This window comes from Berghia stephanieae, chromosome 2 (genome assembly GCF_034508935.2).
Source record: "Berghia stephanieae isolate SIO BIC M18660-M18661 chromosome 2, UCSD_Bste_1.3, whole genome shotgun sequence".
Taxonomy (NCBI): domain Eukaryota; kingdom Metazoa; phylum Mollusca; class Gastropoda; order Nudibranchia; family Aeolidiidae; genus Berghia; species Berghia stephanieae.
This window is the reverse complement of record NC_088361.1, coordinates 86308312-86335811: the sequence shown is the minus strand read 5'-3', so window position 1 is coordinate 86335811 and position 27500 is coordinate 86308312. Positions and strand designations below refer to the sequence as shown.

At 36.0% G+C, this 27500-nt stretch overlaps 1 protein-coding gene across 10 annotated transcripts in view; it reads left to right on the top strand.

Annotated features, from left to right (window-relative positions):
- LOC144965725 (calcitonin gene-related peptide type 1 receptor-like) overlaps positions 1 to 27500 on the top strand; it is a 264118-nt gene that overhangs the window by 159177 nt on the left and 77441 nt on the right. For all 10 annotated transcript variants that reach the window (XM_078901363.1, XM_078901356.1, XM_078901362.1 and 7 more), the window contains 2 exons: positions 394 to 585; positions 23494 to 23600. In XM_078901363.1, coding sequence (XP_078757489.1) covers positions 394 to 585; positions 23494 to 23600 — 299 coding nt within the window. The remainder of the gene's footprint in view (positions 1 to 393; positions 586 to 23493; positions 23601 to 27500) is intronic.

Here is a 27500-nt window from a genome sequence, read left to right as displayed (position 1 = left end):
TGACCCGTGTTCATCCCAGGTCAATTGGATTCAATAGTCTGATGTCACGTCCGCGCAGCAACGAGCAGCTTGGTTCTAAACAGAGAAAATCGGTACTTTTTATTCTTCATGCTAGCTAGAACTTTTTCATATGTCGCATGATCAGAATGTAAAAAAAGTCAAAACATGATCCGATTTACAATGTTTTTCTCCTCTGGATACAATTTTATGCTCGTCGGAGAAGTATTTCATAAGGGCGTCCGCCATTGTTCAGATAGTTTAGAACCAGTTACTAAGTTACTATGCGTCATTACGGGGGAAGTGAGGTCACGACTGTTGAACGCTATTGATTGATATCAATGAGGAATATCGACTCACATGGCAATAAATATTCTTCCCTTCCTCCACAATCAGGTATCTGCGAGCAATGGAAGGGTTGTTGTCGTGAGGCCAAAGAATGCTGTATTCGACAAGGCCAGACACCGCGGGGACCCCACGGCCATTGTCCTAGGACATGGGACGGCTACGGATGTTGGGATGATACTCCATCACACACTACTGTCTACAACAGCTGTCCGTCTTTTCTCAAATATTCAATTCCCTCAAGTAAGTTCCTTCATTTTATTGCTTTACATTGATGCTATGCGTTTTGTTAAAATAATCACAACATCCGTCAGTCGGATATAACACAAACCTAACGTAACCATGGAACAAAATTGACCTCACTCAGCTCTTTGTTATTATTTTAGACAGCCATATTTTTATGATAAGCTCTAACTAAATTTTATCAATCAGACTATAGATAGTATGCGCTTGGCTAAGAAGCTCACAACATTGCCATCCGGAAGTAAGACGTTTCAACACACAAAACTCTGTGTAACCTTGAACGTTTATAGTCTGGTTAATACAGTTTGGTGAGAGTTATTCATAAACGCGGATGGCAAAAAACAATAACAAAGACATGAGTGATGTCATCTTCGTTCTATCTATACACGTTCAAGGTTACTCATAGTTTTATGTGTTTCTACTTTATATCCTGCTGGCGGATTGTTGTGAGCATTTTGGCTAAAACATAGCCTCTATAATTTAGTGAGAACTTAATCACCAAAATGGCTGTCTAAAAACAGTAACAAAGAGTTGAGTGACGTCAATTTTGTTCGTCCTATAGAAAGAACGAATTAATGTCTTATATGCTTTTTAAAATTTATATCAATCAGACTATAAAAACACTGAGCTCTTGGTTATTGTTTTTAGATAGCTTTTTTGGTGATTAGTTCTAATTGAATTATCTATCAATCAGACTATAAACGTTCAGGGTCACGCGTAATGTTATGTGTTGGTACGTATACACGCTTGGCGGATGTTGTGAGTATTTTGCCTAAATGCATAGCAACACTAACCGTTCTAGGTTATACATAGTTTTGTGTGTCGGTACGTTCTATGCGGGTGGCGAATATTGTGAGTATTTTGCCTAAACACATTATTGTATCAATAGAAACTGACGTCAGTCTTCTCTTTGATATTGTATTTAGACCGTCAGTTGAGTAAATAGTTCTCATTAAATCCTCTCAATAAAATTATCATCTTTTAAAGTCACACATAGTATTTTGTGTGACGGCATGTATAATCTGGTGAACCAAGCTGGTGATTTATTTTTTTACTAAAACAGTTTAGTTCCTTACTTTTCCTATTAACCTTTTCCTTACCAACCATATGAAAATCATCACATTCGTTACGATAAAACCAATAATTTCTCATTCTGATTTCAATTTATATCACAAAATTAAATTAAATTTTTTTTTTTTGCTATCGCTGTCAATCCTTGAAACTGTTTGTAGGGCTCAATTTGCTTAATAATATTATGTTTAGAATGTAATTGTTGCTTTCCTGTTTGAGTAAGAAAAATATATTTTTGTGTTGGGTGTGTTGGGAATAATTCTGAAAAATGGCCGGTAAGGAGAGGGTTAAAATCAATATCATGGTGTTTGATGACTCTGGTGACTATCTATAGTCACAGTGATACTAAGGTGCTAGAAGCTGAGCATTACAAAAATTAATAAACAAAAGCGTCAAGATAGAAAAAAAAAACACGGAATGTTTCAGGTTCAAACCCCTTCTTCAGCCAACAAAACAAAAAAACTAAAACAAAATCAAATTACTTAAAACAACAGGTGAGGAAAAATGAGTCGAGCTTTTATATAGCGCAATATCCACTAAACGTGCTCACAGCACTTTACAGGGTGTCCCTGATCAATAGCAACACGTAACGTGTAGAACGAGACATGGCGCATGTTAGGTGATATTACAACTTTTTTACCGACAGAGACAACGCTATTAAAGGTCAGGTATTCATTTTACACCTTAGTACGGTGATAGAATGTGAGTAAAAAGCCTTTTCCAAGGACTCAACTATGCGCCGAGCAAGGCTTGAATCCGGGACCATTGGATCCGAAAGCGAATATCATATCACAAGGTCACATAGCCGCACGTAAGCGGCTTAGAAATAATCACGTCCTTTCAATCTATATTGTTTGTTTGTTTTGTTGGTTTTTTTTTTTTTTTTTTTTTTTTTTTTTTTTTTTTTTTTTGTAGTTGATTTTTTTTTCATGAGATATTGGTGTGTAGATCTCTTTAGAGTGCCCGACTGTTTAAGGAATTTGAATTATAATAATTAGTACTCTCACCTCTAATTTCATTCTGCCCTGGTGACGCAGTGAAGTGCAGAACCAACGCTGCGGGCGTATGAATAATAAGAATAAGAGATGAGAATGCAAATATAGAATTTATTATATTATTTCCCCTACTTTTTGAAGTTTGTATCGATTATAAGATTGATAAAGCAGTGAGACAAAGCTTCAACTGGTTTTGAAACCATTGAAATATTATAATCAATTTGTGCCTGTGAGAGAAATGCTATTCTCGACTTTAAGATATTGTGACTCGTCGTAGATTATTGATTTTGTTCAAGTTTTGGTGAATATTACTTTTTGTTTAGAATATATTTTTTTATCGAGCAGCTAATGCCAATCAGCTTTCAAATGAAATAACTTTTGGGGAATTCCTCGCTCAAGGCAGAAAGAGCCCAAATAAACAGTTCAAGTTGCAAAGAGCTAATTACTATTTTTGGTTTCCTTGTCCATTCACCATTCATTGAGTGGGTAGCTGGGTATAATATTATTACATCTGACGTTTATGCGTTCTGCTACATTAATGCTATGCGTTGATGTAAAATACTAGGTACTCACAAAACATGCCCGCCAGATGAAACGTAACAATACAACAACAAAAAAAAAAACATGTAGAGAAGAAACGAAGCTCTTGGTTATATTTTAGGCAGCCTATTAGTGATTAGTTCTCACTAAATTATATGAATCATACGGTAAACGTTAAAGTATACATACAGTTGTGTGAGTGTTAGTATGTTTAATTTGGCTGGCAGATGTTTTTGTAAATATTTTACCTAAACGCATAGCGTCAATAACCGTAATCGTTTATGGTATAAAAATGTTAACAGGATAAAATGTTAACGAACTTGCTAGTTTTCATTGTAGATGATAATCTGGTTTTCACTGATTTCGACATCGACACAGGACAAACAGACTTGCTCTTTCAGTTTTTAAATATAGATAGAATGAAGTTGACGTCACTCGAGTCTTTGTTATTGTTTTTTGCCATCCGCGTTTATGAATAATTCTCGTATTAACCAGACTATAAACGTTTAAGGCTACACACATTTTTGTATGTTGGTCCGTTACGGTTCCGGACAACAATGTTGTGAGCTTCTTATCCAAGCGCACACTCTCCATAGATAACAGCATATTTACCAAAGCAACCTATTTACTTTTAAAAATAAAAAAAAAATAAATAAAATAAACAACACCAAAAACTAAAATGAAAAACGATGAAGAGTTGACAGGCAACAAACCACGTGATCAATTATATAGATAGTATGTGCTTGGCTAAAAAGTTCACAACATTGCCATCCGGAAACATAACGGATCAACACACAAAACTGTAACGTGTAATGTGTAACGTTGAATGTTTATATAGTCTGGTTAATACAGTTTAATGAGAATCACTCACAAATGCGGATGGCAAAAAAACAATGACAAAGGCTTAAGTGACGTCATCTTCGTTCTATCTAGAGGTTGAGGTTGAGTCTACCAGACTTAAAATATATTATGATGGCAACAATATTATTCTAAATTCTTAGGGATAAAGAGACTCGTCTTCTCGCCATTAAGTACTCACATTTCACGTGAGACAGACTTGCCAATCACCAGCGTCTCCAGTAACAGGTTGAGGGATTGTCTTTAACCCTTTGGCGAGGCCACTGAATTTTTATCAAATCACGATGTTTATGTTTTATTATCTATTTGTGACGCACCGTCTCAGAACTGCATTATGTCGGAATGATATCGAAGCTGGATATTGACATAAAGAAACTTGGTATAGATAGTATGCAGATGACGTCACTCAGGCCTTTGTTATTGCTTTTGCCATCCGCGTTTGTGAGTTGTTCTCACTAAACGGTATTAACCAGAATATAAAAGTTCATGGTTACACAGAGTTTGTGTGTTTATCCGTTATACTTCCGGATGGCAATGTTGTGAACTCCTTGGCCAAGCGCATTCTATCTATAGGTTTTTGTCTTCTCTGAATAAGAATGATTATAGTTTCAAACATTTTTTTGATTCTTAACATTGGGTTAGATATTAATATTACGAATCTTGATTCTTAACATTGTGTTAGATATTAATATTACGAATCTTAAAAGTAACGATTCTAAAGTAGCATGAGCTTTTATATAGAGTAATATCCACTAAATGTGCTCAAAGCGCTTTACAAAGGGTCACAAGCCAACAGCTACACTTAACTTGCAGGACAAGATGCGATGTCTGAAATGCGATATTACAATTTTGTTAAGAAAGACAACGCTGTACCTGGGCAGGTTTTCATTTGACATGTGATTACGGTGAGAAAGTGTGAGTATAGAGCCTGTTTGAAGGACTCAACTATGCGCTGATTGGGCGCTGGACTCGAGCCAGGAAACTACAAGTCAAAAAGCAAGTGTCATATGTAAGCTGCATAAGTTCTAAGTTTAGCTTTTCGACTAAATATCAATTACCGCTAACAGTGACGAACAGTGAAAAAAAAAACGTATTCAAATTTTTCGACAGAAAGCTTGTACTTAAAATATCGATGGACTAAAATGACCCTCATCTTCCCGATAGCTTTTAAAACTTGGGACTTTACCAAATACCAGTTTGAAAGTATTTGCCAAAATAAGGGGCTTGCTACTCGATCGAAATTTGAAACATGTGTTTTCTGACCTAAATTTTGAATACGTGTTTTTTCACTATACGTCAAGACAGTGACGTTATATATGCGGTGATTGATATTTGTGTTTGTTTATTTGTCTTTTGAGTACAGCGTGTTGTGGTCAATGCCCTGTTATTGTGACACGAAATCACATGATCTAATTAAGCACAAACTTCGGGTCAATAACCTGGAATTAAGACGTTGTCCCTGGATATTGACAAAACAGTCAAACTTACTAAAATATAGTCAATATGTGACCCATCGTCTCAAAACGGTATTATGTTTAGATGGATTTCATACGCAAAAACTAGTTTACATTTAAGGGGATGGGCGGGTCCTCCATTGTCAAAAATCGAGTAAAATATCGATTTTGAGATTTTTTTATTTTTGAAAAGTTTGAAACCTTTGCTACATGAAAATATGTTTGTTGACTCTCAGATGGGTCAGTTTAGGTCCAAACTGACCTCTTGAAGTCCAAGGGGGTCAGTAAATATATTGTTACAGCCTGGCTTGACAGCGAAAAAGCCATATAAACATTAGGCCAATATGAGCATAAAACATCGATAATAATAGGCAAGTTTGGTATCGATAGTTTCGTCTATTTTTGGTTTATATGAAATGCCCACAGTCAAGGTCTTCGGTCTATCTATATTTAGTCAAGAGCCTTTCCAAAAACCCCTTCTCTGACCCAATTGTGAGGGGTTGACTGATTGTAGTAAAATCGTGAGTAATTGTTGTGACCTTTGCCTTGCTAGCGCTGTTCTCATTGGCTGTTCAAAATAGTCGATGATAACATGACTTGATACTGCTTTCTGAGTGGTTAGCGGGCGAGTCAAAGTTCATGCTTTGACCTCATCTTCGCATGCGTCGCATGTAAACATTGTTATTCTGTGTGTGATTTTTCTTCTTCCCGGGGACATAAAAGTTTTGTTTTGTGAAAAGTACCGACACGTACACAACAAGTATGCCTAGAAAGACTCGAATTGTACGACTTGCAAAATCAGCAGCTCGAACAAGATGGGAACAGTAATATTATTGTGAATTTTTATAGATAGAATTTGTCACTCCTTCGTAACATGATGCAAAATGAAAAAGCGCCGAGGTCTCTAAATGAAATGAATGGAGTTACTGTCGAGCTAGACTGAGTATTGGTTGTAAACGAATGAGCGAGAGGTTTGTTATGCACTTGAGAACGAGAGAGAGAGAGAGAGAGAGAGAGGAGAGAGAGAGAGAGAGAGAGAGAGTGAGGAGAGAGAGAGAGAGATAGAGAGAGAGAGAGAGAGAGAGAGAGAGAGAGCGCAAAATCCACTAACTGTGCTCAAAACGCTTTACAAAGGGTCCCTGACCGACAGCAACACGTAAAATGTAGAACAAGACATGACGCCTGTTAGGCGAAATTACAATTTTTCCGACAGCGACAGCACTGTTGACGGCTAAGTACTCATTTTACACCCGAATACGGTGAGAGAACGGGAGTAAATAGTCTTTTCCAAGGACTCAACTATGCGCTGAACCAGGCTCGAAACCACGACCTTCCGATCCGAAAGCGAGTGTCATACCACAAGACCATATAGCCGCTCATAGCTTAGATAGATAGATAGATAGATAGATAGATAGATAGATAGATAGATAGATAGATAGAGAGAGAGAGAGAGAGAGAGAGAGAGTGTGTGTGTGTTTGTGTGTACGTACGTGTGTGTGTGTGTGTGTGTGTGTGTGTGTGTGTGTGTGAAGCCGAGAAAAGGCAAGGCAGGAACAGGAGGCTGAAGAGGGAGGGCCTGCACATCAAGCAGGGTCATTTTGACGCATGAATGCATGATCTTGTCTGAGTTTCCTGTGCTTGAAACTTTGAATGCGTTTTTCTCTGTTTGTGCTTTTTCTACCTTTATTTTGCTACTCTTCCTTTATTTGTAAACATTTTTGAATGATTTTTCGCATGTGCATACAGTATCACTAGCTTCATAAAACTGAGCATTTGTATTTCAGATTTATTTTATAAATTTTGCGTAAATGAGGGTCAAAAGTCCAAAAATGGGTCAATTTTTGATGTTTCAAAATTGATGAACTTTGAAAATCAATAAAAAATAATACTATTGTAGATATTAGAAAACCGATGCTTAGCCCAAATGAATGGCTCAAATACTACTTGTATACATATTTTCATGTCAATAACTTGTCATTTGGCGAAGCCTTAGCATTTGAAAACTACTTCATTATAGGGTATCAAATTTCAAAATGGCGGCGTTACCATGGTAACCAAAAACTGAAATTTAGGTTTTGAATTTTTTTTTCCTTTAATTAGGATGTACATAACCTAAAATTACCACTAAAAGTCAGCTACTTATTACATTTTAGAATTTCGCCTTCAGGACCCGCCCATCCCCTTAAAAGAACACGGAACCTGGGTTAAGTTAATTTTTATTGTTATTGAAGCCAGACTTGTTACTATTAAAAAATCGAGAGAGCACATTACTTCTACTCTACATGACCTTCACTGGCTCCCTGTTCACTACAGAATAGAGTACAACATACATTTATACGCCTATAAATGTTTTACCAATGCGGGTACTTACAAGACCTTATTGAAGTCGATACACCTAGTCGTGTCTTAAGATCATTAGAACCTCTTTTAATGAAAGAAACAAACTGCATTAATAATTTCCACCAAAAAGCCTTTAACTGTACAGATCCGCGTCTGTAGAACTCTCTCAGTTTTAGAACAAAATGTGTTCTAACATATAAGAAGCACTTTGAGACTGAATTATTTTACAGATCATTTTATGATTGATGGTTTTTTTTATATATACATATATCTCTGTGTGTGCTTGTGTGTGTGTGTGTGTGTGTGTGTGTGTGTGTGAGAGAGAGAGAGAGAGAGAGAGAGAGAGAGAGAGAGAGAGAGAGAGAGTGGGTGGTTGTACGTTTGAGTTATTATAAAGCGCTGCAGAGCACTTTTAAGTGAATGCTTGGGAGCTATAGAACGGAATTACGTTTCGGGCTCAAAGCCCTTCTTCAGCCAATAACAATAAAAAACCCAATTAAAACATGACATTACTAAAAATACAGATCGACGACTAAATACTTCGTATGTTCTCTCTGTTGAAGAAACATCTTGGAATGACATATTTATTTTTGTTTATTGCTTTGATCACTAAGACATTTCGCCATTTAATCGTATTAGAAAAGAAACAAAGACATTCTTAAGGTGTCGCGTGCAAGTCTGACTGAAACGATGCCAGACAAAGCAAGAAAATAAAAATAAAAGAAAAAATACATTCCAAAAGAATCCGCAAATAAGGATGAATTTTAATGATGACACGAGAATCATAACCCAAATGTCATAAAAAAGGCACCTAAAAGGAAAATAAGACAGATCCTTCTAAACATGCCGTAAGAGGGGAAAAGCTTTTGCGTCAGATAAATGCATTGTCATGGATCCTATGTAAAGACATTTTGATGTGTGAGGCCGGATTTGATATCTCAGAATTTATGAAGCAAAATGCCATGAACATGTTTTAGATATCCCTGTTTTATAAATAAATAAATAGAGTCAATGGAAGAATAAAATGTTCTCTATTCATACTAATGGGAAGATTGTCTTTAGAGTCTATGTGAGTAACAGGAGCTATTTTTTTAATTTCTAATATTTTTATTTTATATTTTTTTTTTGTCAAGGAAAAACGGGCCTGGAACCTATTTTTCCTTAATTAGCTGTCCAATATCGTATTTGCTTTAAAATGACGTCACATTAAATCTCAAAATCAACCAAAAGAACATAAACAGTAAGAAACAGCGAATGGTATAGACAATAAGATGGATGAAATATTTGATTTTTACTCAGACACTATGGGAAACAAAGAAAAAAAACTAATAATCATTTTTCACTTTCTTTTGGTGACCGTTGGAAGGTTTAGCTATTAGGATGGGTTTTTTTCATGTATTTTCCTTTCTGTTTTGTTTCTGTGACTATTTAATACAGCTGGGATCGATACCAATGTGAAAGCGAGTGTTCTACCATTTATTGAACTATCGGGACCTCCACCTAGTCAATGAGGCATGTCTTTTTTTTTTCTCATTGTGACTATAACAATATTGCACAGCTCATTATAATGGCAACATAGTGCCTACGATAAAGTACACTTTATCTTATCAGGCAATATCAAACGTTGTCAACGCTCGAATCTTGTCATAATATTTACAAAAGAATCTCTAACATATATATTGTTCTATATCAACTAAACGCGCTCAAATTTCTTTCTTTCAATTGGGTCCCTAGCTAGCCAAAAGCACAAATTAACATGTAAAACGAGACATGACCCCTGTTAGGCTATATTACAATATCCTTTTTCAACAGAGACAACACGGTTACCGTCTAAATACTCATTTATTTATCACCCAGTCACGATGGGAAATTTTCGATTAAAGAAGCGTTTCCAAGGACTCAAATTTGCGACTTTCGGAGTGGGATTCGAATCAGATCCTGGACCAACAGGCCCTGGAGGCGAGTGTCATGTAACACTAGACCACAACGCTGAGCAAGACATACACGTAAGGTTTAGGTTTTTATATAATGATTATAATAGCATCAAATAAAGTACCAAATACAATCAATGATAGTGAACGGAAACATTGGTAGAGAAAATAGTACGAGTAAGATTGACAAATAATTTGTAACAATGGAAAATAAACGAATTATTGGTCTTTGGCCTTTTTCGGGACACATAGATGCAGAGTGAGACAAAAGATGCAAAAAAGAAAATGAAGATGAGATTTTTATAAATGACATTAATTTAAATGATGAAAGTACCGGGAGACAGGCATAATATGTAGGGAGAAACATTACGTATAATGCAAAACAAGTTGTCACATTGAAAATGTTACCATCAGTTAAAATTAGCATTTGAACTTTTCACATGTCATCAAAAGGTCAAAAATCTGAAATCTGAAAAGGTGTGTCTGATAAAGTGCATGTCAAAATAAATGTGTATTTGAACTTTGTAACAATATTAGCTTTTACAAAGGGCAAGATGCATCTGTTACTATTAGCTTCGATCTCGTGCTATGGTGAAATTAGAATTAGTATTTGAACTTTTCCCCATGTCATCATAAGGTCAAAAATCAAAATCTGAAAAGGTGTGTCTGTGTAAACAAAAAATATGTATTTGAACTTTATAAAGTTTTATAAAGCGCAATATGCATCTGTGGGGGTCCCGTAGTTCAGATGGTAGAGCACTCGCTTCACATGCAAATGGGCCGAAATCCAGCCCGGGTGCAGTCGAAAGTTTGTTCTGATCCTCCTGACGTGCTGGCAGTGAATTGGAAAGTACTTTGCGATAGACTAACGTCCTATCAAAAGGAGGGCATGCAATTGCTATTTTCCGTTTCACGCTATAGAAATCCGGATAAGCTCTGGCTCCATGGGCCTAATATATATATATATATATATATATATATATATATATATATATATATATATATATATGCATCTATGACAATTAGCATCGATCTGGTGTTATGGTGGACTGGGGTAAACGATAAATATAAGATTCTTGAACTCCTGTGATTGGAACGAGTTCGAAACTTCAGGATACTTTTACTATCCCATTCTAATGTCCGTTCCTGTATCATTTCTTTTCAAGATTTATTTTATTTTACAATGACTGGTTTTCGAATTTAACGATTCGAAATTAAGAATTATAATTCAAATATTAATAATTAAAATTGTAATATCGCTTAACAGGCGTCCTATTTGTTACGTGCTGCTGTTGGTTGATAAGGGTCACTTTGAAAAAGTGTTTAGTGGATATTGTGTTATATATATGCTCATTTTTTTTTTATTGTTGTTTTTTTTTTAATGTGTTTTTGTTCTATCAATTGTGGTAAAGATATCATTACAGTTCAAAATCTATTTTTAGTACACCCGGATGCTTGTAGCAAAATATTTTTGGAACTCCTACTTTTTTATTGCAAAGAAAGATAGGTAAGCCTCATAATATTTGTTTTACTATTGAGTTATGATAAAAAACCGGTTTTCCCCAAAATCAAAGTCTTCTTTAATCGACTTGTTATTATTCGCAGGCCTAATGATCCAAACTGTTATGGGCTCATTTTTGTAATGGAAATACTCTCAATCCAACCCAAAATATTGTCCATGACAACAGTGTTAAAGGTTCATATTTGTTACCCTTCTCCTCTAAGCGGTATCATGTATTCTGAAAAGGAACTAAAAAATAATTTTGACCAGAAAACTCGTCCTTCTTCAAATGTCTGACAAGTGTGTTTAAATGGTGCTAGACAAAGCAAAAAACAAAAATGTGCTCAAAGAGCTTTACATGGGGTCCCTGGACAACAACAACACTTAACGTGTAGGACGAGACATGTCGCCTATTAGGCGATATTACAATTTTTTCGGACAGAGACAATGGCCAGGTACTCATTTTACACTTCAGTACGGTGAATAAATGTGCGTAAATAGCCTTTTCTAAGGACTCAACTATGCGTCGAGCGAGGTTCGAATCCAGGACCTTCCGATCCGAAAGCGAGTGTCATATATACAACAAGACCACATAGCCGCACAGGAAAAATACAAGAAAAAACCATACCCCAAAAAATCAGTCTACCTCGACTGGGAAAATTAGTCTAGGACCAGTCGAGTTACACTGATTTTTGGAATTATATTTTTCTTGTATTCTTCTTTCTTGCTTTGTCTGACACCTTTCATACACACTTGTTGAGATCTTCATCTTACACTGGTGCCTTCTCCCTAGATTCTTATCGTTCAAATAACGATCATTTGGGGGGGGGGGGGGGGGGGGGGTTGGGGGTTGCCTAAACTTTTAAATACGTGCATTTTGTTCAGAATACGACAGAATACCGCATTCAGATTGTGAGTTGCGAATATGAACATTTAGATGTTGTCATCATACAAATATTCGCATTAACGAGAATTAAAACTAACTCAATTTTGTATAGGTATGCCTACTCCAGATTTGATTTTATCGTCTAAATCTGATATAAAGCCTCATTTAGGTGGTAGGTAGCATTTATATAATAAATGATATATATTTATAAGGATAAGAGAAGCAAAATCTATTGATAGCTTTAAATCATTGTTAAAGCATTACCTTTAAACCGCTACCTCTTCTTGATATCGATACGATATTATATACTCTACTGCTATTTGATATCATTGTGGTATACGTTTTATACATGTAAATTTTGTATATTTATTTGTAACGTGCATTGAGCATCACACAGTGATGAAAATGCCCGATATAAATGCCAGGTCTTACTATTATTATTATTATTATTATTATTATTATTATTATTATTATTATTATTATTATTATTATTATTAGTAGTAGTAGTAGTAGTAGTAGTAGTAGTAGTAGTAGTAGTAGTAGTAGTAGTAGTAGTAGTAGTAGTAGTAGTAGTAGTATTACTATTATTATTATTATTATTATTATTATTATTATTGTTGTTGTTGTTGTTGTTGTTATTATTATTATTATTATTATTATTATTATTATTATTATTATTATTATTATTATTATTATTATCATTATTATTATTATTATTATTATTATTATTATTATTATTATTATTATTATTATTATAACAACAAATATCATTTTTTTCTAATTTTGTAATGTACAATACAAATCTCAATAAAGAAATATTTCATTGCATCGTAACGAATGTGACTATTTTCCTAAAGTTGGTAAGGAGAGGGTCAAAATAAAGTATTAAGCGTAATTTTTATCACGACATAAAACCACTCTGAACAACGTGCACATATTCTCATGTCTGATAACCCGAACGCAATTATGGACTTTCTTTAACATCGTTATAATGGACAATATTTTACGGAGGTTTGAGAATATTTCCTTTGCAAAAATAAGAGACCCATAACAATTTGGGTTATCAGACCTGCAAATAAGTACACGTCGGCTTTGAGGCAATTAGTCGGATATTATCATTCCACCGCCTTCGAGACATTTGTAGAAAAAAAAAGGAGTGGGGGATGGCGGGGGGGGGGGGGGGGGGGGGGAGGAAGAGATTATGATGTTTATTTTCATTGTCTGATTCTCACACATGGTGTGGCCCTGTGAAAGAATATCAATTACAAATAATTGCGTCTAGGGTTTTATCTCTGTACATCATCTTTGTGTGTGTGTGTGTGTGTGTGTGTGTGTGTGTGTGTTGTGTATGTGTGTGTGTGTTTGCTTTTTTTATATTTTTGTTTCTACGAAGTTCTCAGACATAATGAAGAAATAGCATTGGCTGTGATTAATACAACACCATTACTGTCACTTATTATCGGAAAATCAATAATATTATTTGTTTGTTTTTCGTATTTCCACATCAAGGCTAGTTATTGTTGTATGGCAAATACACAAACGCGGCCATGTGACACTTTCTTTCGGATCGGAAGGTCCTGGGTTCGAGCTTCGCTCGGTGCATAGTTGAGTCCTTGGAAAAAGACTCTTTACTCACATTCTCTCACCGCACTCAGGTGTAAGATGAGTACCTGGCCGTTAAGCATTGTTGTCACTGTCGAAAAAAAAATTATATCGTCTAACAGGTGTCATGTTTCGTTCTATATGTTACGTGTTGATGTTGATCAGGGGCCCTTTGTGAAGCTCTCTGAGCAAGTTTAGTGGATATTGCGCTATACAAAAAGCTCAAGAAAACACGCTCAATCGCACACATTTCAACGCACTCACACACACACACACACAAACACACAAACGCGCAAACACACACCACAAATCGGTATACATTCTCATACAAACTTGCAAAATCATACACAAAATGTTGTCGTCCCAACGTAGATAGCTTTATGTGCGAATATAGCATATAACCAAACGCTTTCTTAGTAGAAGAATTGTAAAAAGTGCAGAATATATATATATATATATATATATATATATATATATATATATATATATTATATATATATATATATATATATATATATATATATAAATTTATTTCTTCTCACCTCGCTTTTTACATATTCTCCAACAACGTTGTTTCGTCTCGAGTTCCTGGAGTCATCAGGGAGGTCTGGACGAAACAATGTTGTTGAAGATTATGTAAAAACAAACGAGGTGAGAACAATTAAATTAATAATTCGCCCCAAGAAATTGTCGAGCACTCTACGTGGTTCCAGCTAAGTCTCCTCAATCAATTATATAGATATATATGTAGGTAGATAGATAGATAGATAGATAGATAGATAGATAGATAGATAGATAGATAGATAGACGGATGGAGTAATGGATTGATGGATAAATAAACAAAAAGACGGTGAGACAGACAACTGTGAGCATGACAAGTGATGGTAATGTTAACTATTTCGACATGTTAGTGTATGCTTCTTTATCAAGGCTACTTCAGAAGAAAATAGTATAATTTGGTAGGGGGTAAATGCTTCCGCCCTCGATCCTAGGGAAATTATTAATCTGACCACAGTTGTGAATGTAACGTATCGGTGGGTAAAGAAAGAAAAAAAAAGGGGGGGGGGGGGGGGGGGGGGTGCGGAGGGACCAGAACAACTTGTGGTGTTGAAATGGAAATAGAAAATAAAGAAAATATGGTAAATAAATTGTTAAAAAGATTGAAAGCACTGTGTAAAGAAAAAAATCGCGTATTTTTTTTTATTGAAGTTAGTCTGAAGCACGTGATGCCTGTGTGGAGAAGGGTTGCTGCGCTTAATGATTTCTTAAGAATTTTATTGACATATTCATTACTTAGTGCCAGACTGTTTGATCGATCGGGACGTGACGTCATTTCCTTCTTAGTTATCACAATAAAGCAGATTTTTTTAATCTGTTTTTTTTTTAATTCTTCAATTATACTCTAGTCCATTTCATCATAAAATAATAGAATATATTTTGATCCTGAGGTGCATCGAAAAGCTAAGTTATAAATAGATGTATCGTTTATGATAATTTCAGTATTCATTATCCAAATTAAAGGCTTAAAGTCGGATGTGTTGTACTCTGACAAAACTCTCAAACCTGGGACTTCATGAAGAAGGTATAAAAAAACAAGGTACACGTTGATCTTTCTTTTCTCTATTAAACGCTGCCTTCTAAAGCGCTATGAGCACGTTTAGTGGATAGTGTGCTAGATATATAAAAATTACTTCGCGATGGTGGTGTGCGAACGAATCGGCGGTCTCAAGAAGTGGGTGAGAGAGGGATCTAGAAATGACTTGGGTTTGAAACGAATATTTTTGTGTTCGTGGATAGCTCACACGGTAGAGCCACGCTCTCACCTGCCAGGCGGAGTTGTCGTACCAATAAGGTCGCAGGTTCAAACCCCACCACCGCCGCGAAAATTTTTTATTCTCTATTGTCTTCTGGCACTTTTCTACTCACTTCATATCTTGTTGTTACCAACATAAGTGCCTGCTCCACTCACTTTTCTGAATTAAAAATTCACCCCATACACCGGAGCATACTCAACGTCTCAATCATTTCTATGTTATATGTTTGTGTTGAGAATATAGGCTATTAAGCTTAACTGCTGGTCAAAATTACTTCGCGATGGTGGTGTGCGAACGAATCGGCGGTCTCAAGAAGTGGGTGAGAGAGGGATCTAGAAATGACTTGGGTTTGAAACGAATATTTTTGTGTTCGTGGATAGCTCACACGGTAGAGCCATGCTCTCACCTGCCAGGCGGAGTTGTCGTACCAATAAGGTCGCAGGTTCAAACCCCACCACCGCCGCGAAAAAATGTTTATTCTCTATTGTCTTCTGGCACTTTTCTACTCACTTCATATCTTGTAGATATATAAAAGCTCAATTGTCTCCAAAAAATTGGTGTACACTGTGTATCGATACCGCGTCCATTATAAGAACGGAAAATAACAATTTATTGTATTGACGCGATACTAAGTTGCTAGTGACTGTGGATTGTAAAAAGTAATAAACAAATATAAATATAGCAGCTTCAATATAGAATCAAATACCAAACACGGAACATTTCGGGCTCAAAAACCTTCTTCAGCCAACAGCAAGAAACAATAAAAACATAAATACATTACTATAAAATAGCCATATCGATATCTAAATATTCCGTACGCCCTCTCTGTATTTAGATCATGGCCAATGCTGTTGGATATTAATTTTCTGCCCCACTCTGAAAAAAAACAAGTTTTAAAAATTTTGGCCAGAAAAATCGTCCTTTAAATAGAGATTGATAAAAATTACCCTTATCTTGTACAAAAATTTTCAAACCTGGAACTTCGATGAAATCATAGATTATATTTCAAGGCCGTACCAGTTTTGAAAGTTTTTGACAAGAGTCGACTTTTGAAGGACGAGTTTTCTGGTCAAAATTTGTCAGATGTGTATTTTTTTCAGAATACGACGCCGGTTTAGATGGTCGAGTTTTACTAAAGATGTTGTATGATTGATTGGACAATTTGATTGTATTGAAAAGTCAAGTGAAATTATGCAAGATCGATTATCGAATTCAGTGTAAAAGAATTACTGGCTGCATGGAGATAAAATATCCCCCCTCCCACCCCTCCACCCCCCAAAACTTAAACATTTATATATAGATAGTCTGAAGTTGACGTCACTCATGTCTTTTTATTGCTTTTTGCCATCTACGTTTATGAGTAATTCTCACTAAACTGTATTAACCAGACTATAAAAGTTCATGGTTACACATAGTTTTGTGCGTTGGTCCATTCCACTTCCGGATGGCAATGTTGTGAGCTTCTTAGCCAAGCGCATACTATCCATAAACGTTCAAAGTTACACATTGTTTGGATGTTTGTCCGTTATAATTCCGGATGGCAATGTTCTGGGTTTCTTAGTCAAGCGCACAGCATCCCTAACAGTATAATTTCCCTTGTTATAATATTGATGAAATTCATCTGATTCTATCTCAAGTACTTTCGTGTGACACTAAATCAGTCCCAACTACCAGACACGAGCCACTGCTGGATAGTCAAAGAGAAGGGCGGAAAATTGAAGCATATTACGGGGGCCCAAACTACGTCACATGTATAAGAGGAAGACAAAGAATAACTTATTTGAAAGGGATAAGAACTTGGACAAATGAAGCTGAGAAAGGTGGCGCTGCTTTAATAGAATTGGCAAGAGATAGATCATCTTGGCGGAAGATGACCTCCGACGTCTGCTTCGGATATGGAACTACATGATGATGATGATACTAGTCGAGTCCATGGCGGGGCCATCAGTGATGAGAATGATGGGATGGATGGTTGGAGGAAAAGGGGGTGGGGGCGGTTAAGGACTGCGCTAAATTATCACACTCACCCATTCTATTTTGAGTGTTTTTCCAAAGTGGTAATTGCTTAACCCTCTCGTGTTCAGATTATTTTTGGGGGAGTAGATCATGAGTTCCCTATATGGTCATGTCAATCATGTAGACATCCTTTGATGATATAACCCTACCCTTTGATATCTGCAGTCGCCTTTTCGTTTTCTACGGTCACTCATGACTAAACTCCGCCCAGAAACGATTTCATAGGTTCGACCATCACCACATTTCAAACTTTTGTTCTCGTGAGTTCTTAAGATCATCCACGTATGTGGCATTGCAAAAAAAAAAGTATGTCAAGTAGATAGTCAAAACCTATTCTTAAAGCAGAACGAATTATGAGCCAATATAAATGTTTTCACGCATTCATGTTTTGATGTGGTTCTAATCAATTATTTATACATTAAATTCAAAACTAGATTTGTCTTTTTTCGTAATCTTATTCTCCAATACACCACTTTTAATGAATAGGTACATTCTTGAAAGATAAGTAATGTAACAGTGATGATGATGACGATGATAATGATGATTTTGATGATGATGATGATGATGATGATGATGATGATGATGATGATGATGATGATGAAGAGGATGATGATAATAATACTAATATTAATATGAAGAAAAAGAAGAATAATAAGAAGAAGAAGAATGGTGATGACAATCATAATCAATTAATTAATTAATCAATTAATTATAATAATAATAATAATAAAAAAAATAATAATAATAATAAATAATAATAATAATAATAATAATAATAATAATAATAATAATAATAATAATAATAATAATAATAATAATAATAATAATAATAATAATAATAATGATAATAATAATAATAATAATAATAATAATAATAATAATAATAATAATAATAATAATAATAATAATAATAATAATAATAATAATAATAATAATAATAATAATCATAATCATAATCATAATCATAATAATGTCATCCACAAGAACACATAGCCACACGAGGGATTTTACCTTCACCAAATGAGCCTCCGGAATCTTAAGTGCAAAAAATAAAATTGCCCATATTGTTATCATTACGGCCTTGCACCGCGGTTGATCCCTGAAGTTATCTCCGTTACATCTCGAGATAGCCCCTACAGAAACATTTCTCATGAAGATCACTCATTCGCTCGATCCTGGTCCTCTCCGGGTCCCTGAAACTTGAAACGTCTCAAGGCGGGATTTCCACATGGGTTTGCTATTCCCGGGGCTACCTCAAGGAACATACCTTTTTGCTTTCGGTCCCTCTCCACTGTATGCCTCCGTGTATCCTTGGAAAGTCCTAGCTTCCTCGTTCCTTCAGCGTACATTGCAGAGCTTTTCTTCTCAATACTTCGGCATGTCTGGACGGATATGCCTCAATCATTGGCATTTTCTGACGATGAATGAAGTGAAATATGTTTTATTAATCATCTCATTTATTCATTTATGATTGTTTTATTTCTAGCACTGGGTAATTCATTGTTTATCAATTATTGACCTGAACAACGATGATTGACTCGCATTCCATGTTAGATTATAACATTAGCTGTTCTGACTTCAATGTCGATAATCTATAGAATGCCGTAGAATTGTATAACACCAACCACCGTGAAATCTAATTCTTTTCACATTTATTGGAAATATCTTGATCGCCTCAACGGCCGGTGTTAAGTGTCAACATTTTTTAGCTTTAAAAAGATAATTATAATTACAAAAGAGTTAAGTTCGCAGATATAATCATAAAGGTGGAAAGTTGAGCAGGCGCTGTGGAGCATGATTTTAGGCTTCCTGCTGTCAACAAGTATTAAAAGAAATAAGGAGGAAATTGAGGGATGGTTTTGTTTTACAAAAAAAATCGATATTTCTATAGAAAATTACTTGCCCTATCACGCGTCAACACAATAACGATTAATAAGAAAACTCGATAAGGCGTAATGATATTCTCGTCTAAACGGATAAATCTGATCCGTCATAGCGCATGGATGTATAGAATGAAAAAACGTTTCAGCTCTAAACCCTTTTTCTACCAATATAATGTCTCGTAATTTTTTTCTTGAATAAGACTTAAATAAAGTAGATATTTTAAATAAAAAGATGGAGAGTCTCAGTATCAGGCTATAAAAGTGGACGAAGGCTTTGGTCAGGCCGAGCCTTTATAAACTCATAGTCTGACTATGACCAAAGCATTACGTCAAAATACGAGTACAAGGCCACAGCCACCAAAAGAAATAGAATCGTGAGTTGTATTCAATAGTTCAACCAATGGGTTTATTTGTTTCCTTGATCACTACTAACGAGAACTCACTAGACCATGCTTATCTAAAACTGACGTCAAGATATATACAAGTCCAAGTGTCGGGATATTGATGCTATGAGTTTAGTTATAATACTCACAGTATCCACCAGCCACATTTAACATAAGAACACACACATAAAAGCGGTGTGTAACCTTTAACGTTTATAGTCTGATGGATATAATTTACTGAGATGTTATCACTAACAGGCTGGCAGAAAATAATAAAAAAGAGCTTTCGTTCTTTCTATCAACAAAGGCTACAGTTCGTAGCAGCAATTTGTCTTGTCTTCATGTCTACTTCTCCAATCACTGTGTCTTAGTGTGTCAATATAGTATTGTCTCAGAATTAATCAAATGGACAAAATCGAGTTTAACAAGTTAACTGCCGTACCCAAGAAAAATATGTATTTAAAAATTTGGCCAGAAAACTCGTCATTCAAATATCGATTGATTTAAATGACCCTCATCTTGACAGGTTTGAGAGTTTTTTTTTATTTAGAAGAGGGTCATTTAAATCGATCGATATTTGACGGACTCATTTTCTGGCCAAATTCTTACGAGTTTTTCCGGAGTACGGTATTTAACTGGTTATAGTAAGAATAATCAGATTGTATAAATAAATGTTAGAATTTTAAGGAACAAAAATAAAGTTTTACACTCTTGCTGGTTTTTTTTCCTTTTTAGAATTCCGACCATGTTCCCAATCGCTGCGAGAGCTTGCGAGTGCGCGTTGGGAACGGAGTTTGAATTGCAAAGTGCAAGATTGTAATACATCTTTTATTCTACCTCTATCCATCAACAATATAGACATCTATCCTGATTTCATTATATCATTATAAAAATGCTGAAATGTTACTTCTTTTTTTAAACCTAAATTGAGTGAAATTTATCGTTTAATAATCCGATGTTACAAATTATTATTGTAAACATGATATCATTACACGTTACTATTTACGGTAGGGGGTGGGGGTGGGGGGGGGGGTAGAATAAAACTCTTTGCCCTTCTCAAATTATTTCAGTTAATCCTTTAAATATGTCAACTTGATCACCCTGACATATTACCTTTTTGAGACGAATGGTTACAATTAACATACTGATTCTGAATCATTTTTACATTAACCGCATTATTTTTTATTGAGTTGAGGATAGAGCTTCTAATGAAAAGCACCCGCGTTCTGTCGACCACTTGAGAAATTCTTCGCACTTTTCATCTGCACGTTTATCACCCTGAGGAGCGAGGTGGCTGAATGATTAAGGTATTGCACTGTGACCCGGAATGTCCTGTGTTTGAGCCCTGTTTCAGGCACTTTCATTTTCTTTCCTTGGGCAAGATTATTAACCCGTAATTAGATGATTTTCGACAACAAGTGTGATTCCTGTCGACATCAAACGTTTGTTTGGTGTATTTTCTAATATTCCTTCGTGGATTGTCTAAGCTACGACATCTAACGTACGGGCGTAATATTTTATCAGTTCTGTAAATCTGTTCAAGAATTTCGAATTTGATTTTTTTGCACTCAGAGAAGGAAATCTCACCTTCCCCAAACTATGGCATTGATTTAAAATTTAATTCATTAAATACAGCTTAAATTTGAATTTAAAAATAGTCCTTCCTAGCAATTAGGCAAATAGAGCCGGGTTTATCCAGGTTTCTGTAGCGTTAAACGGACAACAACAATTGCTTGTTACCCTCTTGATAGGACACAAGCATATCGCAAAGAACTTTCCGTCAGATCTAGCAGATCCAACTACATAATCGCTGCTGAGTGAATGAAAAACTGCAATGCAAAAAATTAAAAAATGGTGAAACACCACCAATTTATTATGAGCTTCTAGAATGTTTTAAAAAAAAATATAAACAACATCTCCATATAAAAATGACAATCTGGAATTCAATTATAACTCTTCAAATGCTCTCAAACAGCAGGGAGGATAAATTTACAGGCATATTCAAATACTCAAACAGTGTAGCCATTCGTCATTAGGATAATATGATTAGAAAGCAAGAAAACTGAAGATTTAATTACATTCCCGTCAATAGACAGACAGATACAGTTTTTACGGGTGCTCAACTGGTGAAACTGATTTCATGACGCAAATAGAGTTAGTTAGACGGGAAACAACATTGGCTCTCCTTTGCCAAATGAGAAAACAAGGTTAATTGGGATAAATTAACAATTTAACGTTCGTACTCTGAAAAGACACGTAGCTATTTAAAAATTACCGGAGCATACTCAATGTCTCAATCGTTTCTACGTTACATGTTTGTATTGAGAATATTGGCTATTAAGCTTAAATGCTGGCCAACTAACTTCGCGGCGTTTGTGTGTGTTGAACCCGTGACCTCAATAAGTCGGAGAGAGAAGGCTCTAGTTAGACTAGGGTCTGAAGCGACTTTTTAATGGGGTCGTGGATAGCTCATACAGTAGAGTCAAGATCTCCACGACCAGGTGGAGTTGTCGTACTAGTAAGGTCGTGGGTTCGAGCCCCCATCGCCGCCGCGAAGTTTTCATGCACGGTTGTCTTCGGGCACTTTTCTAATCACTTCATTTCTTGTTATTTAAAAATTTAGCAAGCAAACTCGTCCTTCAAATATCAATCATATAAATGATTCTTATTTTGGCAAAAACTCTCAAACTTGGGAATTCAAGAAGTCTCAGGTTTGAAGATTTTGCCAAGATAAGGGTTATTTTAATCAATTGATCTTTGGAGGATTCGTTTTTCTGGCTAAATGTTTAACACAGGGGTACAGCAGTTAACTATTTATATAAGATGTGACGTTCAAACCAGCCAAAAAATTGAAAATGAATCGTTCAGAACAATAAAGCCAGCCAGATTTAATCAATGTTTTGGTGAAATTAAAATGACATAAAAAATACCTGCTGCTCTTTGGTTATGACATTATTCTACAACAGCAGACTAAGCTATTTTATTACTGCCGGTGGGGTAAGAAGGTAAAAAATACCGATTGCATTCGGGGTCGATACGCATCCCTTTGATAATGACGAATATTTTCCACTGAACTATTGGGATCTCTCGTTGAATTGTTCATTCTGATATCAAATTTAGAATTAAAAAATACATTGCAGTAAATTAGCATCCTGAACAACGGGTGGCAGGCAACTGTATTTATTTGTTATAGATACAAATATTACCTCCGTCTACTCCTGATCAAAGGTCCTTCTAACGTCAAGATGCATACAAGGTCTGAGGTTTTGATCCCCGGAGGAGGCAGGCAGATTTATTGTGAAGATTTATATCTCTTTTTTTTTTTTTTGTAAATATTTTTCTTTCTGTTTTGTCTTGTACTGTTTCATACACACCTTTTCAGTTTTTTTACCACTCTACATGTCCTTTCTTGCATTCTTTAGTGTAAAAACTCACACATCCGCCAGCCGAATATAACATACCAACATAAAGCTATGTGTAACCTTAAACGTTTATAGTCTGATTGATACAATTCAGTTAGAACTACTCATAAAAATGGCTGACTAAAAACAATAATAAAGAGCTGAGTGACGTCAATTTCGTATCTATCTGTATCCCTTAACAACCGATTACTTGTTGTTTTTTCATTTCACAGGATATTCCAAAAAAGTTTGTACAGCGAATGGCACCTGGTACCGCAGCAAAAACTCCACCAAACGATCACATGAATGGACAGATTACACCAAATGTTTGGACAAAGACGTGAGTGTATTCAGTGTTATTTGTATGTGACATGTCTCCTTATTGGTGCTATGCGTTTGGTTAAAATATTCATAAAATCCGTCACCGGATATAGCATACCAACACACAAAACTATGTGTAACCTTTATTGTCTGATTAATTAGTGAGAATTACTCATAAAATGGCTGGCTAAGAACAAATTTATTATCCACTCTGCCGTTGTTTTAAAAAACACAGTAAATGCAATGGTAACCAAAAAGCACATGCTGTGTTCTTTAATAAAATGGCACCTCTATTAACGTATGGAAAATTACCCAATGTTTCATATATTTAGCTATAAATGTGTTCCCGACGTAATACCGCTTTTAGTCGGTGGGTTATATGTTTTTGTTTGTTTAGCCTGTTACCTGGCGAAAGCCTATGGCCAAAACATTGTTTCATGTTGGACGACAACTTTAGACTATCAAGTAAATCGTATTTATTTTCCCTTTGGAATCCATTTTGAAGGAATCAATGCGAGCAGTTTATGTAGAGCAATCTACGGACACACACGTGAGGCTATGAGGTCTTATGGTATGATACTAGCTTGCGGAATGGAAGGTCCTGGGTTCGAGTCCCACTCTGAGCGGCGCATAATTGAGTCCTTGGACAAGGCTCTATACTCACATTCTCCCTCCATACACAGGTGTAAAATGAGTAGCTTGCCGTTGTGGTATGGTGTTTCCTTCGTTCCGCAAAAGTAGTGAGTTCGGTTACCCACCGTGCTGTGTGAACTTTACACATTCATCTCGCACGAATAGCCCACTTTTGCGGCGCTACACTGCGACTGACGCTGGTTTATCCCGGTCTCTCCTTGGAATAGATCTTAAAGACGAATTTCCTCTCGGGGTATATAAAGGGGATTTTATTTATTTTTTTATCTTTTATTTATTGATTGACAACAGGGGTGGTTGCTCATTGCCTTAGTCTATACATTGTTTTGAATTTTTATAAACTTAAAGATTAAAATGTTTATCTTCTTGCATGTAGCTGTGCCTCGCACAGCATAAACAATCTGCCATCACGCTTTTTAATCGAGAATTCCAATGTTAACAAACAAGCGCTTCATTGTTTGGGACAGGTGTTTTCTTGAATTTTAACATTCCACATTTAGTGAGAACATTTATAGATAACAAGAACATTGAACATTTACAAATCAATTAAACGTCCTCAAAGCGCTTTACAATGGGCCCAAAGCCAACAGCAACACTTAACATGTATGTTAGGAGATATAACATAGTTTTTTCTCGGAGACACAACGCTGTCAACGTCCATGTGCTCATTATACACTGAATACGATGAGAGAATGTGAGTAAAGAGCCTTTTCCCAGGACGCAACTCTGCGCCGCTCAGAGCGGGACTCGAACCCAGGACATAAAGGTCGGAAGGCGACTTTCATTTTCAATTATTTCATAGCCGCTCGTCAGTTATTTCCTGTTGCACTGGTATGGTAAACATTTTGAAGCAGACACTTTGAAAAAAAACTTGAGCACAATATCCACTAAACGTCCTCAAAGCGCTTTACAAAACAAAAAAACAAAACAAAAAAAAACAAAACAAAAAATAAAATTCCCTTTATTCATCCCATAGAGGAAATCTGTCTTTAGGGTCTATTCCAGGGGAAAACTGGAATAACCCAGGCGTCAGCCGCAGTGCAGCTCCGCAAATTGAGCTAAGGCGAGGTGACTTGCCACACAACGCAGCGGCGGGTGATCGAAATAGGTACCTTTTGGGTACGAGGCAAAGACCGTACCGCTGAGCCACGCTGCTCTTGATAGATCAGTTGTAAAACACTCGCATCATACAAAAAGGACAGAGATCCATCCCGCTTGAATTCGAGATATTTTTTTTTCTGAACTCCCTCCTGTTAACAAAGCGGTCATTGAGTAGCTGAGTATGATAGATCTGGCAAAAATACTTTGCGATAGATTAGCGTCTCTTCTCACAAAGAGAGCATGTATTGCTAATGTCTATTTAACGCTATAGAAACTGCGATAAACTTCGGCTCCATGTGCTTTGTGGCTCTGAAGGAGTAAAGGAAAAATAAAACACATGTAATCTGATGGTTGAATAATCATGACCAATATTCGAAGCAAGGACAGTGGTCGGATGGATGACAAACTCTGTTTCAGGCGTTGCATTCTTGTGAAATACACTTTACATTATCATTTTTAAGACATATACATGGCTATAAGCTATGACAAATATATCAGTGTGGTTGTAAGACGATTTCTTTATAATATGAAAATATGTTTCGATTTACATCTCCTTTTTTGGTTTTGTGGTTTCGTAGTTCGACACTCAGTTTCGACCATGTTGATATTGGGTCCGAGTCCCGCTCCGAGTTGAGTCTCGGAAAATACTCTCTACTCACATTCTCTCGCCGTGCTTGTGTGTATGATGAATATATTACCGTTAATAGTGTTATCTCCGTCTAAAGAAAATTGTAACATCGCCCTACAGGCGGCATGCCTCGCTTCATATGTTAAGAGTTGCTCTTTGCTAGGACCCCCATTGCAAAGCGCTTTGAGCACGTTTACCAGATATTGCACTAAATAAATGCTCAAGTTTATATTTAAGCTTATTAACTTGGAAAATTGCCAGACAGATCAAAAAGAAAAATAACACGAAATGAAGTGAGTAGGAAAAAAGAAAAATACAAGTATTTAGAACCAGTTTGAACTCTAGGATGATCCTTTTTTTTCTTACAATTGTTTTTCTGTTTTGTATGACATTTGTTCACGTTTTTCTCTACACCTGCCCCTTTCCACATCTTTCACTTTCATATTTACAAGCCAGGACAGTGAATTCAAATCGTTTATGAAATGGGAATCCAAATATTTAATTATCTCAAACGACCTCATTGAAATTGTTTGTATTTTCAATTTGATGACTGAAGTAAACAAACAACCCAATTTAAACCAAAACACACACTACAGGTTCAAAACACTTTAGCTTGAAGTGAGAGTCAAACCTGGCTGGTACCCGACAGGTACGGCCTGGTTGCGTGAGAGACGATCTATGGAGGTCGCCATCCACAACTCTATCTTATTGTGGTATGACACTCGCTTTCGGATCGAAAGGTCCTGGGTTCGAGCCTCACTCGGCGCATAGTTGAGTCCTTGGAAAAGGCTCTTTGCTCACATTCTCTCACCGTGCTCAGGTGTTGTATACCTGGCCGTAAACAGCGTTGTCTCTGTCCGAAAAACATGTAATATCGCCTAACTGGCGTCATATTCCGTCCTAGATCTTAGGTGTTGCTGTTGGCCAGGGACCCCTTGTTATGCGCTTTGAGCACTTCTGGTAGATATTGCGCTGTATAAAAGCTCAGTTTTAAAATATGTCTTTTTACTCTCTATATTCCTTATAACGTTAATATTACACATTTGTAGAAAATAAAAGAGAGTGTCTTCAATACTCCTTTTTTCAGTATGTTGAAGGAATTGTTATTTTTCTTCATGTTATTCTGAACTTTTTTCATCGTGAAGTCACCAGTCCCAATGCCGAAATTATCAAAATTAAATCGAGCTTTTATATAGAGCAATATCCACTTGTAATGTTCAAAGCGCTTTACAAGGGGTCCCAAGCCAATAGCAACACATAACATTTAGACATGACGCCTTTCAGGCGAAATTACAATTTTTTTTCCAACAGAGGCAACGCTGTTTAACGACCAGGTACTCATTTTGCACCTGATTACGGAGAGAGAATGTGAGAAAAGAGCCTTTTCCAATTACTCAACTATGCGCCGCTCAGAAAGAGACTCGAACCCAGTACCTTCTGACCCGAAGGCGAGTGTCATACAACAATCAGACTACATCGCCACACATAATACCATGTCTAAATATAACTGCTACGACAGATCAACATTACTTAAGCACG